We start from the raw sequence: 17,081 nt of genomic DNA, 5'->3' as shown, positions 1-17,081 counted from the left end.
AGAGTCGACTTTGCTTAAAGTCACATATTAGAGAAGCACTATTTTATTAGATCATTTTAAACCTAAAGTGCAGTGTGTTAAAAGTAAAACCAGGCTGTGGATTGGAAAGAGTAAACCATGAGAAGCTAATGAAAGTCCTATGAAGAAAACCAATTTTAAGAAAGTTTAAATTCATGACATTTGGTTGTTACAATCCCTTTGGATTTAGAAAAAAAAAAGAAAAAAGAAAAATGATCAAGGTTGCAAAACCTATATGACAAAGAGAAGAAAAGATTTATTTCTTTCTTAAATAGAATAATCAGGAAGGAATTTCATCAACGATCACTCCACACAATATATATTTCACATTTATTCCTCCAAGAGCTCTAACTTGTAAAGATGAAAAAAAAAAAAAGTTCCTCTGCTTTTAAAAGAGATAATCATCTAAGTATAACCTCATTATGTAAAAATCAGTTAAGATAACTTTTCTTCTTGCATAAACAATAGAAATAAACCAAATCTTAGTTTTACTTCATATTGTCAGTGAAAATAAACTATCCTTAATTGGAAAATATGGTACCTAACACTAGCAGCAACAAAATCTAGCAAATCTCTTATATGGTTTGGTCTATAATATTAAAAGAAGTTAATATCTGCATAAAATAAACTTGAAGTTAAGAAATGATAGAAAAATACAGATAATCTTTTAAGAAGAGTTTTTTGTTTGTTGGTTGGTTGGTTTTTTTGGTTTGTTTTTTGGTGAGTTGGGATTTTGCTCTGTCACCCAGGTGATCACGGCTCACTTCAGTCTTGACCTCCCAGGCTCAAGCGAATCTCCTCAGCCTCCCTAGTAGCTGGGGCCACAGGTGCACACCACTATACTCCAGCTAATTTTTTTCTTACATTTTTTTGTGGCGACAAAGTATCCCTGTGTTGCCCAGGCTGGTCTTAAACTCCTGGACTCAAGCAATCCTCCTGCCTTGGCCTCCCAAAGTGCTGGGAAAAGAAGAGTTTTTCAAACTCTTAAAAGATGAAGGAATAAAGAACAAAAAAAATTAAAGGTTCTGAGTTCTGGGCTGGACGGGGTGGCTCACACCTGTAATCCCAGCACTTTGGGAGGCCGAGGTGGGCGGATCACAAGGTCAGAAGATCGAGACCATCCTGGCTAACACAGTGAAACCCCGTCTACTAAAAATACAAAAAATAAATTAGCTGGGCATGGTGGCTGGCACCTGTAGTACCAGCTACTTGGGAGGCTGAGGCAGGAGAATGGCGTGAACCCGGGAGACGGAGCTTGCAGTGAGCCAAGTTCGCGCCACTGCACTCCAGCCTGGGCGACAAAGCGAAACTCCGTCTCAGAACAAAAAAAAAAAAAAAAAAAAAAAAAAAAAAAAAAGTTCTGAGTTCTAATTCTGGGCATGCTACTTACTGACCCTACAATCTAAACAACAGGCACCCTGTCCTTTAATTTTCTCTCATATAAATGAATGAGCAGAAAGTTCAATCAATTGACCCTACACTGATACCCACCCATTCCTTCTCCAAAGGCTTAGCTGGCTGGGGTCATAAGGTCATCTCTCTGCAAGCTCAAAGTCAAGATAAAGTCAAGATGAAGTAAAACTTTATCTTTTCCAGCAGGGGCATGGCATTTTAGGCAGTGGGATCTGAAAGGAATCTTGCTGTTTAGGTCTGGATTGCACTAGTCAGTGTTAGTCCTGAGAACACATGTGCACGTGAGAGTGTTGATTTATTTTCTTCAATATACCGTTTTCTCCCGATTTGTATATTTGAGATTCGTCAGTGGTTTATAGTCTGGTACTCTGTATTTCCCATCTGAAAATGGATTACTTCCAGGACAAAAAGTCCATATGTCTGGGTTCTGACCACTGTCTGTTTCTCACAGGACTCTCTTCCAAGGCATTAAAATCGATTCCCATTCTTATACCACCAGCCCAGATTAGAGGCCTTGTTGTGGGTAGATTAACATCTTTGAATTAAATCACAGGGATGTTTCTAACCCAGCTTCACCTTAGCAGTGCCAGCCAGTGGGTGATGTACATAATGAACAGTACACAAGTTGGTCTAGGGCAGATAGTCCCAAACATGAATATAAAAGCATAGACATTTGGTATCCAAATAAGAATGGCTTCTAAATGAGAAATTTTTAAAAATACATAAAAATTAGATGCTCAACATCAACATCAGCAGGGATAAGTCATGTTGATAGAAGCTGAGCATCCCTAATCCAAAATCCAAAACGTCCCAAAACCTAAAATTCATTGAGCACAGAAGACATGAGATAGTGACACCTTTGCTTTCTGATAGTTCAATGTACACAAACTTTGTTTCATGCACAAAATTATTAAAAATATTGTATGAAATTACCTTCATGCTATGTGTATAAGTTGTATATGAAACATAAATTAATTTCCATGTTTAGACTTGGGTCCCATCCCCAAGATATTTCATTGTGTTTAGAAAAAATATTCCCAAATCAAAAAGACATTCAAAATCCCAAGGCATTTCAGCTAAGGGATACTCAACCTATATAATATGATGAAAATGGCACTTTACCTCTGTGGTCTTAATCCCCCAAATCCATAACACCAGTATACTAATGAGAAAAAACATTAGACAAGTGCTAGATGAAAGACATTCTACAAACTACCAGACCAGTACTCCTCAAAACTATTGAGGTCATCAAAGCAAGGAAAGTCTGAGAAACTGTCATACCCAAAAGGAGTCTAAGGAGACATGACAACTAAAGAGAATGTGGTATTCTGAAACAGAAAATGGACAGTAAGTAAAAACTATGATCTGCGGAAAACGTAGACTTTTGTTATAATGCAGTATCAATATTGATTCATTAATTGTAACAAATGTACTCTACTAATAAAATATGTTAATAAAGCTTACTAAGAGAAATTGAGTGCTGAGTATAGGGGAACTTTCTTGACCTATCTTAGCAGTTTTTCTGTAAATCCAAGAATAGTAAAATTCATCTAAAAAGTAAAATTTATCAAATTAATACACAGAATAAAGAGTTCTGTAGGCCTGTTATAAAAAATAATCTCTGCAGACCTATGATGAGCAAGTGCTTATATGACTACGAGATTGTGATCTTTCACAGGCATTTTTCTTGTCTACAATTTTAAAATGCATTTTTCAAAGCAGAGACAAGAAATGGTCAAACTCAAATTGCAAAAATGCATTTAATGAGAGCAACAGCAAAAGAAAAAAATTCAGTGAAGGCAGAGATGCCATTTAAATAATGATAACTGAGAAAGGAATGCAATTCATTTTTTTCCAAAACAGTACTCATAAGTTATCCAGCTTCAAAAAGTTGCAAACGTGAATATCAGATTTTAGTGTGATTAAAAGCTCTGAAACTGAATGCCAGGAATTTAAGAACATTGAGTATAAAAAATACATATATTAAGCTATATAAAAAATCAAAGACAGCCAAATTAAAAGAAACACACCTTTAATAATATTCTAGAGGAAAGAAGTGAAACTTAACTTGTACAAACTATTTTCAGAACACATCTAGCAGAAAGAGAATGAAGATAATCTAAAATTTTTAACTCAGCCTATTCTACTCTATTCTAGCCTGCTGTGAGTTGTCGGAGGAAGTCACTCTGGGAATACATGTCAGTTCTAGTTATTCCCTTGGGTTGAGATTAGGAAATCATATATTGAAACAATGGACTAAAGGTCAGACATAAAGGACTCACTTACTTTACTTTGCTGCTTCCTTTCCTGGTCCTCTGTTAGGAAAATGAGATACAAACTTGAAGCCAAATACTTAAGGCTTAAAGAAGAAAAGAAAGCTCAGGCTGAGTCCATTTAGTAATACAAGGCTAAAATGTGTAGCTAATATATATTGATCTAATGGCATGCAGGGGAATTCTGTTAAACATTTAAATTCCATTTTCTTCATAAAGGTCGCAATAGCCCTAATATGAGAGATGTTAATATTGGTATCACTTTAGAGAAAGGTTAAGTAACTTACTCAAGTTCTCTTAGTAATGAATGGGGAATCTGGAGTTAGAATGCAGGTATTTCTATTATGGATGCTAGTTAAAAATTATTCTATGAGTAATTATCTGATGTAATTTATTGCTTATTTAGAGAAGTAACTTCGTTAAAAGATTTAATCCTCTTCTTAGAACTTATTGAATCAACTAATTATTTTGGTATAGAATAGTACAACTTCATTGTTGCTTAGAAAATATACAATATTTAATATATCTTGAAGGAAAACTTACAGACTTCTTTTTTCCTTTCAAATATTTTGAGCTGTTGATTCTACAGGAGACAGAGCCAAGTGAACTCTTGAACATACTAAACTCTTGAACAAGTGAACTCTTGAACAAGTGAACATACTAAAACCAAAATTTTAGTATGTTAAGATCTCTGAGTCTTTATTACTGATTTCCTTACCTCAATTGACCAGAGAAGCTCATGGGGAGATATTCAAATTACAGCTAATCACTGTAATCCTCAAAAACAGGTAAGATATTAACCCAACAATTCTGAAACAGCAATTATAACACATCATGACTTAAAGTCAAGCACATCAATAAATTTCCTAATTTATTAATCTCTTCCAGTTCCTAATAGGTGTTTCAAAACCTCTGCTTGACTATTGCCAGTTAAAGGATCCTTGCTGACACCTAGAGAAATCTATTTTATTGTTGAATAATCACAATTGTCAACATTTACTGAGAATTCATTGTGTATCAGGTACTGAACTGGACACATTATTTGATATTAAGAATTAACTGAATACCTATGAAGCCTAAAGCACTGTTGAAAGGGCGCTAGAGTTTCAAAAGCTAGCTAAACAAAACTGGGCCCTTATCATGATTATATTTTATTATTTAATCTTCAGAATAACTTAGGAGATAGTTACTATAGTTAGTGAATTTTTGTCTCTCTTTTAAAGTGAGGAAAGAGGGTTAGAGGTTTCCCCAAAACCACAATGGCCTATTATAACATACAGGTTTAGACAACCCGAGTATTATTGTAAGCTCTGTGAAATACAACCAATTTATTTTTATAACCTAATGTAACCCATACCCTATCAACTATAGGGAAGATGGTGGGCCTTTCTCATCTGGCTAGTAAGGTATAGCATATACATCTTTTTTTTTTCCTTACCATATGAATTGTGCATGAAGACTTGAAAACTCCAATTTGTGACTTTAAAAGGAAAAACTTCCAGTGACCCAGAGGAGGATATTTTGGATTTATGAGACGGATTCTGCATTTGTATTTATGTGTATTGTATTGTTTTATTTTTACTATTTACCATTTTGAAGGAAAAACTAACTTCTGTAAAGCAAAATACTCCTGTTTTTCATAGACTGCTCCTCAAAGTCACATGGAAAATACAATAAACCCAGCAAAGAAACACCATCTATATAGACATGTCCAGACAACTGGTGAGAGGCTTTACCTGAAGCTTTTAAAATAGATGACATTTAAGGAAAGTAGAGGTTGTAACAAGAATCTATTATAAGTCTCGAAAACTCAAGTGATAACACTAGCACAGGGGACGTATGTCCTCCAATGGTGTCATTGAAAAATTTTCATTCTGATTTCTGCTTTAACCTCATTAGCATAATAGCTTTAAAAGCAAGACTATAAAATGACTAACAGCCAAGCATATTTAATCAGAAAAAGTGATTTCCAAATGCAAATACTATGGGTCTGTTTCTACCACCATAATAGGCAGCCTCTAAGATGATCCTGCCTCCTTGTGTTCATTCCCTTGTGCATTCCCCTCCCCTTGAATTGCTGGACCTAGTGACTTACTTCTAATGAATAGAATATGGCAAAAGTAACAGGATATCACTTCCACAATTAGTTACCAAAGACTGTGATGTTCTCCCCTCTCTCTCTCTTGATCTCTCTCTCTCTATCCGCCCCCCACCTCAGGGAAGCCAGATCTCACCTGGGCTGGCCCCACACAGAGGTCCACATGGCAAGAAACTGTTAGCTCCAACAAATAGCCAGCAAGAATCTGAGCCATGGCAACGGCAAAGTGAATGAGTTTGGAAGCAAGTTTTTCCCAAATTGAGCCTTGAGATAATGAGATTTTGGATGGATGAAAACCATTTGCATTTCACAAGTCTTTCTCCACAGAAAGTCAGCCTCAGCCAAGACTTTCCTCTCTTTAAAGAAAATTCAAGGCACAAAGCCCTGGGGATACAAGTGTAAACATTCCTAATCTAATAACCCAAAACATAGTTTATGAGCTCTTGTTTATCTTTCGGAAATTATAAGCTTAATTAAGTGATTGTATAACAATATAAAATTTTCCAATAGTATGTAGTAACCAAACTCAGTACATAGATATAATAATTTTCAATATTCTACTTTGGCAAAACATACCAGCAAACTACACACAGTATACCTCTTTACTGACACAATTTTTGCAATTCCAGCTCCTTTGTACTTATCTAGGTTTGAAATCCCCACAGGCATGGACTAGAGTAAAATTTAAGAACTATATAATGTGCTATATTTGATGAGCAAGGAGAAAAAAATAATATTCATATTTCTCTATTAGAAAGGAATGCTAAATCCAGAAGCCCATAAAGTCATATCCAGTAGTTATTGTGTAGTGTTTCCACACATCCCTGAAGCTGTGTCTACCTTTTGAAAAAAAAAATGCCTATAGCAATTTCCAGGGAATATACCGGTGTAGGGAAAATTTAACACTAGGAAAAAAGAGTAAAAATTTCTCAAACTGAATTTTCAGGACATGATTTTTTTCAACTTTCAATGTTGTCTTAAAAATGTATAGAAATTTTTATCTCTTAGAGATAAAATTTATCTCTTAGAGATAAGATGTCAGATAACAAGTAAGGATTCATATTCTTCCAAATATGTGAACACACCTGACATAAACATAACTGAAACTACAACTCTGAGTAAGAACCTCAAGGAAGAGCCAGGTGCGGTGGCTCACACCTGTAATCCTAGCACTTTGGGAAGCGAAGGTGGGAGGATCACAAGGTCAGGAGTTTGAGACCAGTCTGGCCAACCCCATCTCCACTAAAGATACAAAAAATTAGCCAGGCGTGGTGGCGGGTGCCTGTAATCCCAGCTACTTGGGAGGCTGAGGCAGGAGAATCACTTCAACCCAGGAGGTGGAGATTGCAGTCAGCCAAGATCGTGCCATTGCACTCCAGCCTGGGCAACAGGGCGAGACTCTGTCTCGAAAAAAAAAAAAAAAGAACCTCAGGAAAAAAATTATTCTGCAATTTTCAACCATTCCACAGAATTTAGATAAAGCTCTGGAATCATCCATCAGTGAGAGAAGTTATTTATTTTTACTGTCTAGAATGATTAAGGCAGTGGCTCTTAATTATTTTACTATTCATCAAAATCAGTTTATTCACAAAAAGAGATGGGATATGATAGGATTGGAAGAATAAAGAGTTTCTTTTTTTCTTTTCTTTCTTTCTTTCTTTTTCTTTTTCTTTCTTTTTTTCTTTCCTTTTCTTTTTTTTGAGACAGAGTTTCACTCTTGTTGCCCAGGCTGAGTGGAATGGTGCAGTCTCGGCTCACTGCAACCTCTGCCTCCCAGGTTCAAGTGATTCTCCTGCATCAGCCTCCTGAGTAGCTGGGATTACAAGCAGGCGCCACCATGCCCAGCTAATTTTTTTTTTATTTTTAGTAGAGACGGGGTTTCTCCATGTTGGTCAGGCTGGTCCTGAACACCTGACCTCAGGTGATCCACCCACTTGGGCTCCCAGAGTGCTGGAATTACAGGCGTGAGTCGCTGCATCAGGCCAAAATCAAGAGTTTTCTAGTCAAAGAACTTGCATACTGCAGCACACCTGCTTCTGAATCCGTTTATTACCAAAGTCCATCCAAACTTTTACCCAGCCAGTCATTCGCTCACTCTCCTGGGTCAGAAGAAGAAATGTCGCCTCTCTTTTCAAACTCCAGCCTTACGTATTTATTTCTGATCCTATCTCCCTGATCAACTTATCAGTTAGTGTTTCTCTACTCTTCCAAAACCTATCTCTTTCTGTGAAAAGTATAAAGTGTTATACATTTTTCAATTTTTTAAATTCAAATGCCATTAAATATGACAAAAACAAATTCTAGGACTATAAAAAATACTGTTTTAATTTCAGACCACTAACCTACCCTCTAAGACTCATATGCTGCCTTGTGGGAATACAGTGCCCTCATCCCAACCCCACATTGAGTATCACTGTGCTAAGACCTTTCTTGGCTATCCCTCACCTCATATAGCTTTAAGATTCTTACTTTCTATCAAGTTCTTCCCTCAATCTACCAATCTCTTAAGGCTCCCTCACTCCTGTACCAAATATTTCCTAGATACTGCTTTTTCCACAGACTACTAACACCTGTCCTCTCTTTGACCTTCCGCTCAAAATAATAGCCAGTCAAAGATGTCCATGCTCAAATCTCTGGAACCAGTGAATACATTCGGCAAAGAGAAATTAAGGTGGTAGATAAAATAAAGGCTTCTATTCACCTGGTCTGAAATTAGGGAGAATGTCCTGAGTTATACAGGTGTGCCCAATGTAAATACAATGCTTATTAACAGTAGCAGAGGGAAACAGAAGAGAGAACAAGGGAGATGGAAGTGTGAGGAAGACTCAGCCCAATGCTACTGGCTTGAAAATAGAGGAAGAAGGCTGTGATCCAAGGAATGTAGGCAGAGTTCTACAATCCAAGGAACGTAGAAAAGGCACGCCAATATCTTAATTTTAGCCCAGTAACACTCATTTCAAACTTTTGGCATCCAGAGCTTTTTTTTTCCTTTTTTTTTCTGAGTAAAGCATATCTTTAATAGTGACTGGAAGGAGAACTAATATCTATTGTCTCTTCTGCCACCACCAAGCTCAAGGTAGGACCATATTAACTTATACCAACAGATGCTTCCCAAAGCCATTTGGATTTGCCACAGCAGGGAGGAAGTCATCGGAAAAGAAGAGGCAGGGCTCTATGCCCTATGATGGAGTATAGAGGCTGGTGGCTGGGAAAAAAAACAAGAACAATAGAAATGAGGTCATCCTCCTTATGATGCCATGCCAAGCAGAAGACCTCTGAAAATTTCCCCAGTCATTAGAACATTCTTCTTCACAAATGACACCACCTCCTCAGCTTTGCTCTTGACCTCAGTAGGTATCTCATTGCTTTTATGGATCTTCAGCTTTTCTTTTGCTTTCTTCATGTCCTCCTCCAGTTGTTGCCAGTCATCGTTGATGTACTCAGTATGACTTGCAAGCTGAAGGAGAAAAAATTCACCCCCCACAGCTGTTGCAGCCAATTTTCAACCTTTTGGAATATGAACTCCATGCATCATCTAGTGAAGCTTCCAATTAACAGCTGGGTTGCCACGGGATACTTTTTAGCCAGAGATCCAGATTCCTGTCCAAACATCTTATTCCCCCATGGCTGATTTTGAGCAAATTCTGCAAGATCCAGAGACTCAAAATTTCCCTCAAAGTGTCCTTGACTGGACATGGCCATTTCAGTGAGCTCATCTCCCAAAAGCACATGCAGAGGATCCACGCAGTAGGATGAAGAGTGGTGTGCAGTTGCCACACCAGGTGGCTTTTGGCACGTGAGGGCCCAGAACTCAATATTAAAATTTTGTATTTTTAAGTCATTAACCTTGTGGTAATTTATTATAGTAGAAAATAGAAAATAAATACACACTTCCTCTGCAACCTTCAACACGGTACCCTGCTTAACACAGGAGAGTACTCTTAAGCTAGACAAATTTTTATTTGAATATCTTTGCTGTAGTGACTAGGTAAGTGGCTCTGGATAAGTCATCAAACCTCAGTGAGCCATGGTTTTCTCATATATAAAATGCCCCAAGTACATAGCACAAATTCAAAAAAGATTATTCAAGTGATTTCACACTGCAAAAAATAGACTTCAATAAAATAATCTACCCAAGACAAAAAATATAAACAATAACAAAATCAAGCCCCAGAGAAGAGGAATAGAATTAGTATCTGGAATTGTTATAACATATTAACAAAATTTCCAGTTTTTAACCAAAAATGAGACTTTTTTTTAAAAAGTGTGACTCACATACATGCAAAAAAAAAGCAGGCAACAAAAAACTGCCTGTGAGATGGACCAGATGTCAGCTATAACAAAGTCTTAAAAGTATCTATTATAAATATATTCAAAGAACTAAGGAAACTATGCTTAAAGAAGTAAAAAAAAGGATATAATGACAGTGTCTAATTAAATACAGACTATCAATTAAAAGGCAGAAGTTATTAAAAAACAAGCACCAAAATTAATTCTGGAGTTGAAAAGATAAACAAAATGAACAGTTTACTAGAAGGGCTCAACTGTAGGTTTGAACTGGCAGAAGAAATACTAAGTGAATCAATAACGATTACAAAACCCAAAGAACAGACAGAAAACAGAACAACAAGAAAAACAAAAATGAACAGAGCCTCAGAGAAATGTGAGATACCTTTAAGTGAGTGTACCAACATACATATATAAAGAGTACCAGAAAAAGTGGAGAAAGATAAAGGAGAAGAAAAAATATTTAAAGCAATAATGGTTGAAAACTTTCCAAATTTGCTGAAAAATCTTTTATCTACATATGCAAGAATGAACTCTAAGTAAGATAAACACAAGAAGATTAAGGCTCAGCATAGTAAAAATGGTTACATGGGAATAAAGAGAAAAATCTTGAAAACAGCAAGTGAAAAACCACTGATCATATAAAAAGAAAACCACAGTAATATACAGAAGTAATCCCTTATGAAAAACAAAAGAGGCCAAAAGACAGTTGAATGACATATTCAACATGCTGGAGGGAAAAAAAAGTTGTTAGCCAAGAATCTTATATCCAGCAAAAATATTTTTCAAAATTAAAGGTGAAATAAAGACATTCTCAGATAAACAAACTTTAGAGAAAGACAAATCAAAACCACATGAGATATCATTTTATGATCACTAAGATAGCTATATAAAAAGGACAATAATGATAACAAGCCTTGGTTAGTATGTGGAAGCTTCATACATTGCTAGTAGGAATGTGAAATGGTGGCCTCCTGCCTTCAACAACTAGAACACGAAATAAAATATATGAACCAACTGTTATCAGACATTGTATAAATGTCAATATAGGACTATAATTCTCCAGAAAAGTAAAATCAAAGAGATGAACCAAATTGCCCATGTTACTGTCTGGTGGTAGTCTCTAGGCTGCAGAACAGGGCGGGGGAAATTCAGCAAAAAATAAGAAAACAGGGATCAGAGTTTGGGAAGGTTGAAGCAGGTAGACTTACTGGGACAGAGTACCAAAAAGGAGAAAAGTGGGTTGAAAAACAAATCTTTGGAGGGATTCCCTCCAGTCTTTAGCTAAGTTCTGATGTACACATATCTGAGAAGAAAATATCTAAGGCGGGAGAAAGACTCACTGGAAAACATAGAACAAACAAATCCTGGAACTTACACAACACTGAGAACAGCACATACCCCATAAACTGCAGTGGAAAGCCTGCCTGGCAAGACAAGAAGGACATTAAAACAACTACTCTAAATATGTTTTTATATATCCCAGAAGAATGACCATGTTAAGAAAAGAAACAGAAAGTAAACAAAATACTCAGGTATAACTTTTAGAGATGAAAAATACAATATCTGAAATTTTAAAATTACATGATGGGATTAACGGCAGATTAGATGTTGCAAAACAAAAGATCAGTGTACTCAAAGTTATAGCAATAGAAACTGCCGAAAATGAAAAAGAAAAAAGTGGAAAATAAATAAATAGATAAAATTTCTATGTAAAAATGTCAAGAAGTCAAACACATATAAATGGAATCTCAGCTAGAAAGAATATAACAGCAAAGGCAGAAATAATATTTGAAGAAATAATGGCCATTTTTCCAAATTTGATCACACTTAATCTAAAACGTTCAATAAGCCCCAAGTCCCATATATATTTAAAAACTACATCAAGGCTTATCATAATAAAATGACTCAATACTAGTGATAAGGAAACATGCTTAAGAGCATTCAGTGATAATACATATTAGAGAAACAAAGGTAAAAAGAAGTACAGCAGATTTCTCATCAGAAACCATGCAAGTCAAAGTATAATTAAGTAATATCTCTAGAGTATTGACCGTAAAAGTCAACTATCAACCTAGAATTCTATACTAGGCATTTTTCTTTCATTAAGACAAAATTAAAACATTTGCAGGCAAAACAAAAAGTAGAAGAAAATGTGTCTCAGTAGGTAAGTCCCACAAGTGATGTTAAACGAAATTCTTTAGGCAGAAAAAAAATAATCCAGATGAAAATATGGATTAATACAAAGGAATGAAGAAGGTCATAAATAGTTTTTATATATGGTAAATATAGAAGCTAATTTTTCTCATTTTTTATTTCTTGAAAGATAATTCACTATTTAAGCAAAAATAACAATGTATTTTGAGTTTAAGAATAGATGTAGAAATAAAATACATGATAAAAATAGAATCAAAAGTCAGGGAGAAATAGAAATTTACTATCATAAACTTCTTATATCATATGTGATGCAGTATAATATTCTTGGGACATGGGCAATAACAACGTAAAGAAGTATATTTTAAACCCTAGATCAACTATTCATAAAATAATTGTCATAGCTAGTAAGCCAAAAATAGAGATAAAATTGAATGCTAAAAATTCAATTAATCTAAAATAAGAATACACACACACATATATTACATTATTTTTAACAAAATGTCAAGTTAATTTAGTGAAGAAATAATATTTCTTCTAGTAAAATGTTCTCAAACGACTGGGATATTCTTACATAAAAAGAACATTAACCCTTATGTCACAACATATACAAAAATTAGGCCCAAATGAGTCATATGTCTAATATGAGGGCAAAAAATATAAAACTTTTAGAAAAATGTTTGTGACCTTGGAGGAGGTAAAATATTTTTGATAGAACACAAAGAGTATAAACCATAAAAGAAGAAATTGATAACTACACTGTTAAAATTCAAAATGTTTCATCTTCCAAAGATGCTCAGCAGAATAAAAATTTCAGATACACATTGAGAGAAAATATTTATTATACATATATACGATAAATCACTTGTGTCCAGAAATTATAAATAACTTTTACGACTCCATAATGAGAAGATAAACAACCTGAAAATCCAAACGGACATAGATGTGAAGGATATTTCACCAAAAAAGATACTAAAATGTCAGATAAGTACATTAAAATGCTCAACATTATTAGTCATTAGGAAAATGCAAATTAAAACCACAAAGAGATGCCACGATACACCCACTGGAATAGCTAAAAGTAAAAAGACTGACAATACTATTTTGGTGAAGATGTGGAGGAATTAGAACTCTCATACATTGCTGGTGGAACTGCAAAATTATACGGCCACTTTGGAAAATAGTCAATTTCTTATACAGTAATTGACAAGGTTAAACATACACTTATGACCCATAATCTCACCCCTAGATAGTTCCTAAAGAGACTTGAAAATACATGTCCACACAAAGACTTCTACAAGAATGTTCACAGCAGGACTATTCAAAATAGTTACAAATTAGAAACAATCCAAATGTCTATCAATAGGTAAATGGATAAGCAAGTTGAGATATATCTATGTCATGGAATACTACTCAACAATAAAGAGGAAATTAGTAATATGCCCAACAGCATGAAGGAATCTCAAAAGTATTTTGTCAATTGAAAGAAATCAGACACAAGAGACTACATTCTGTATGATTCCTTCTATGTGAAATTCTAGAAAAAGCCAAAGTGTAATGCCGTGGTTGCCTGTTTCCAGGGGTTGCAGAGGAGAGACTGCAAGGCGGTACTAAGAAACATTGTGCAAGCATTCTACATCATGATTGCTTTGGTGCTTATGTCACTGTATAGAGTTATCAAAATGCATCAAATAAACACATAAAATTGGTGAATTTAATAAAGCTAATTTGAAGAGCACATATAAATTACTAAGTCCCTTCCCCAGCATATTAAACTGGAATCTGAAGAAGGTGGAGCCCAAAACCTAAAGTTTTTAAAACCTCCCCAGTTTTATGATGTAGACAGATAAGTGGTTATGGAGAGAGTCTAACTTAAGGAACAATTCAGTCTTCAGACCCCATTCTGGTAATTAGCAAGAGAAAGTTCATTGGTAGGCCCCAGGCAACTCTAAACTCATAACCTTGAGTTATGTTTAAATGCTCCTACTTTGCAATTTGATTAGTCAGAAAACTGGAACATGACTGTGTTTTCAGAGGGCAGGTCAGTAGGCCAATTTGGGCAGCAGGAGAAGACACCAACACAGGAAATAAAGAGAACTGCAAATTGTTTTATACTACTCCGACTACTATTTACTAATCTCAAATGTATCTGTAGTTTAAGACAAAAACCTTGAAGGCAAATAAATTTCAAGAAAGAAAAAAACAGAGCTGAAATGGTAGAATAATGGACAATAAAGTTAACCTTTCACTTTGTCTTCCCTTTCAAATATGCCCTATAAGCAGTTAATTCATAGTGAATGCCACATGAGTGCAAATCCCTGATCTAGGCATCATAAGGTAGTGATTCTGAAAGCTAATTCATCAGAGGGGGAAAATAAAAAAAGAAATAAGATCCAAAGTCCTGACCAAGAAATTGTATTGATGATCTAAGGTGAGATCAGGGAATCTATTTTTAAGTGTGTCTGCTGATTCTGATTTAAACCCAGGTAGGAACTGCCACAAGTGCTACAAGAACATGTTAAGATAAATTCCATATTGTCTCTGATCAGCATCAAAGACAAAATGGGCTGAATCATGATGACATCCTTTTCCATCTATTCAAATTGGGTAGTGCCATACAGACGCAGACAGCACCAGAAATCCTTTTCCTCAATGTTTTAATACCCTAAAGGCAGGTAAAGACCATGAAAGTGGAATCTTTCACGTTTCAGATGTCCAGTATCTGAAACATGAGACTATAGGTGTTAGAATATAGGAAGGGTTTATAATTACCAACTTTAAGGTAAATCAACCACCTCAGTTATTATGGAAATCCTGACCAATTCTGTGTCAGAGATCTATACACACGATACCTGTTGATATCTTACAAATAATATTTATTCTCCAGGGTATTCTAAACAAAATTCCTTCTCCTTCCCAAGCAACATTTCTCAGTCTTTTTCTAGCAGTGTAATTTTCCACAAAGCTCTCATTAATCTGTCTGTAGAGCAGGAGTGTTTTAAGAAAAGTATAGCCTGTCTGCAGGTTTGTAATAATTTCCTGCCCTTGGGAGCTGAGAAAAGGCCAAGTCATATATCTGTAAGTCATGACCATTATGCATCAGAAAATGCTTATCTGCCTTGCTGGCCTTCTGATTATAATCCATTTTTGGAGATGTCACACTTCAATGAAAGTCCACATTCTCTTTAAAATAAAATCTTTGCAATTTTTCCTGAATGCTGCAAACTTTAGAGTTTTCCCCATTTTTTTTCCATAGTGGAAACATGAAAGCTAAAATAACTCATATTTTATTTTTAAAAAGTATATGAAACATAACACCATGGTATATAATCTTATATTTCAAGAATATAGAGGTCACTTTCCCAAATGTGTGTTCTGTAAGAAAAAGACCCCAAAAGGTACACAGTAAAAACCAAGTATTTCATCTGCTTTTAAATGAAACTGTAGTCTTCTTTCCAAATAAAGCAATTGCTCCATTTCAACCATTTTTTACACGTGTGTTTGATGTGTTTGTTGTGTTTCAACTAAAAAAGCATGAGAATAAAATTTTCTTGGATCAAGTTTTAGCTAAAGGGCTGGGGGTGGTGTTTCTCTGCAGTGAGGAGTGATAGAAAGTTGGCCTAATGAGTGAGAAGATCACAGAGTTGCGAGAAGCAATAGATAAAACAGCACACAGTAGTAAGGGACAAGCAATTGAAATGCAAGAAATGTAAAAAAAAAAAAAAGATGTAGTCATAATCCAGTAAAAAGGGCTAGCAAATATATAAATAAATATGGTACACCTAGTATGTCTAGTCAAAGACTCCTAACAAGGCAGAATGTGAACTTACAGTAAAGGCTTTCCAAGATGAGGAAACCAGGGTGGAGGCTCAGGATAATGCCAACACTAGGCAAAGGACTAAAGTCAGGAGGCTCTCACTCACCCTGAAAGAATAGTGTGTCTTTAGTGGAGCTAAGGTACCGCCAAGGGACCTACTAGTGAGACCCAGTGATGACTCACCAGGCAAGCAGGCATTTTGTGATTAGACAAATAAGACAACCTAAATGGGTTGTTGTTCCAATTTTACAGATGAATTGTTCAGATACAGGCTGATTGAAGAGCATCAACCCTTACCAAACTAGGTAAAATTTACTGATTCTAGACTATCAAAGCGAAATCAGGGGTCACATAATGAGGCTACATGTTCTCTCTACTAGCTATCAAGCTTTTTGATGTAGTTATTAAAAAGTTATCATACCAAAACACTATGCTAGGCAGGAAGGAAAATAAACAACTGTATAAAACTTGGTTCCTACAGTTGAGGAGGTTACAATTCGATACCTATATATGTATATGATAATATGGTTCAGTAGTAAGTTTGAATATTGACTCCACCACTTATTAAACTTAGGAATTTGGAGTAATTATTGAACTTCTCTGCTTTTCAAGTCAACCTTTCAGGGCTGTTTTTGGAACTAGAGACAACATATATTAATAGCCTAGTACCTACCAAACCCTCAATAAATGGTAGCTATTTTTTGTGCTCATACACATAAATTATTCTGTTTTACTTTCTTCAGATAAAAAAAATTTAAGAATTAGAACAGATCCATCAGTTAACTATTAGAATTTTAATAATTATAACTTAGAATTTCAGAGAAATAGCACTCATTCCAAGTTGACTTCTACATAAATATAGTTCTATAGATAAAGCCTGGTGTGCAAAGAGAATGACATTGTAAAGTCCCATGTTAAGATAAAGAAATGAGCTGGAAAAGAGGTTAAATGAGTTATCCGTTAATGGATTATCATAGGAAATATTTAAAACTAAGCACAAAATAAAAGAATGCAAATAAAT

At 35.2% G+C, this 17,081-nt stretch overlaps 2 protein-coding genes across 6 annotated transcripts in view; both read right to left on the bottom strand.

The window, feature by feature from the left end:
• Window positions 1-17,081, bottom strand: part of GRM1 (glutamate metabotropic receptor 1) — a 478,923-nt gene that overhangs the window by 255,511 nt on the left and 206,331 nt on the right. The window lies entirely within an intron of this gene.
• LOC129534514 (FUN14 domain-containing protein 2-like) lies at window positions 3,537-9,783 on the bottom strand. Its single transcript, XM_055391794.1, is given in 2 exon segments — window positions 3,537-9,306; window positions 9,309-9,783. Coding segments are annotated over 2 exon segments (453 nt in total). The 5' UTR covers window positions 9,505-9,783; the 3' UTR covers window positions 3,537-9,049.

This window comes from Gorilla gorilla, chromosome 5 (assembly GCF_029281585.2).
Source record: "Gorilla gorilla gorilla isolate KB3781 chromosome 5, NHGRI_mGorGor1-v2.1_pri, whole genome shotgun sequence".
NCBI lineage: Eukaryota > Metazoa > Chordata > Mammalia > Primates > Hominidae > Gorilla > Gorilla gorilla.
This window is presented reverse-complemented; position numbering and strand designations above follow the sequence as displayed.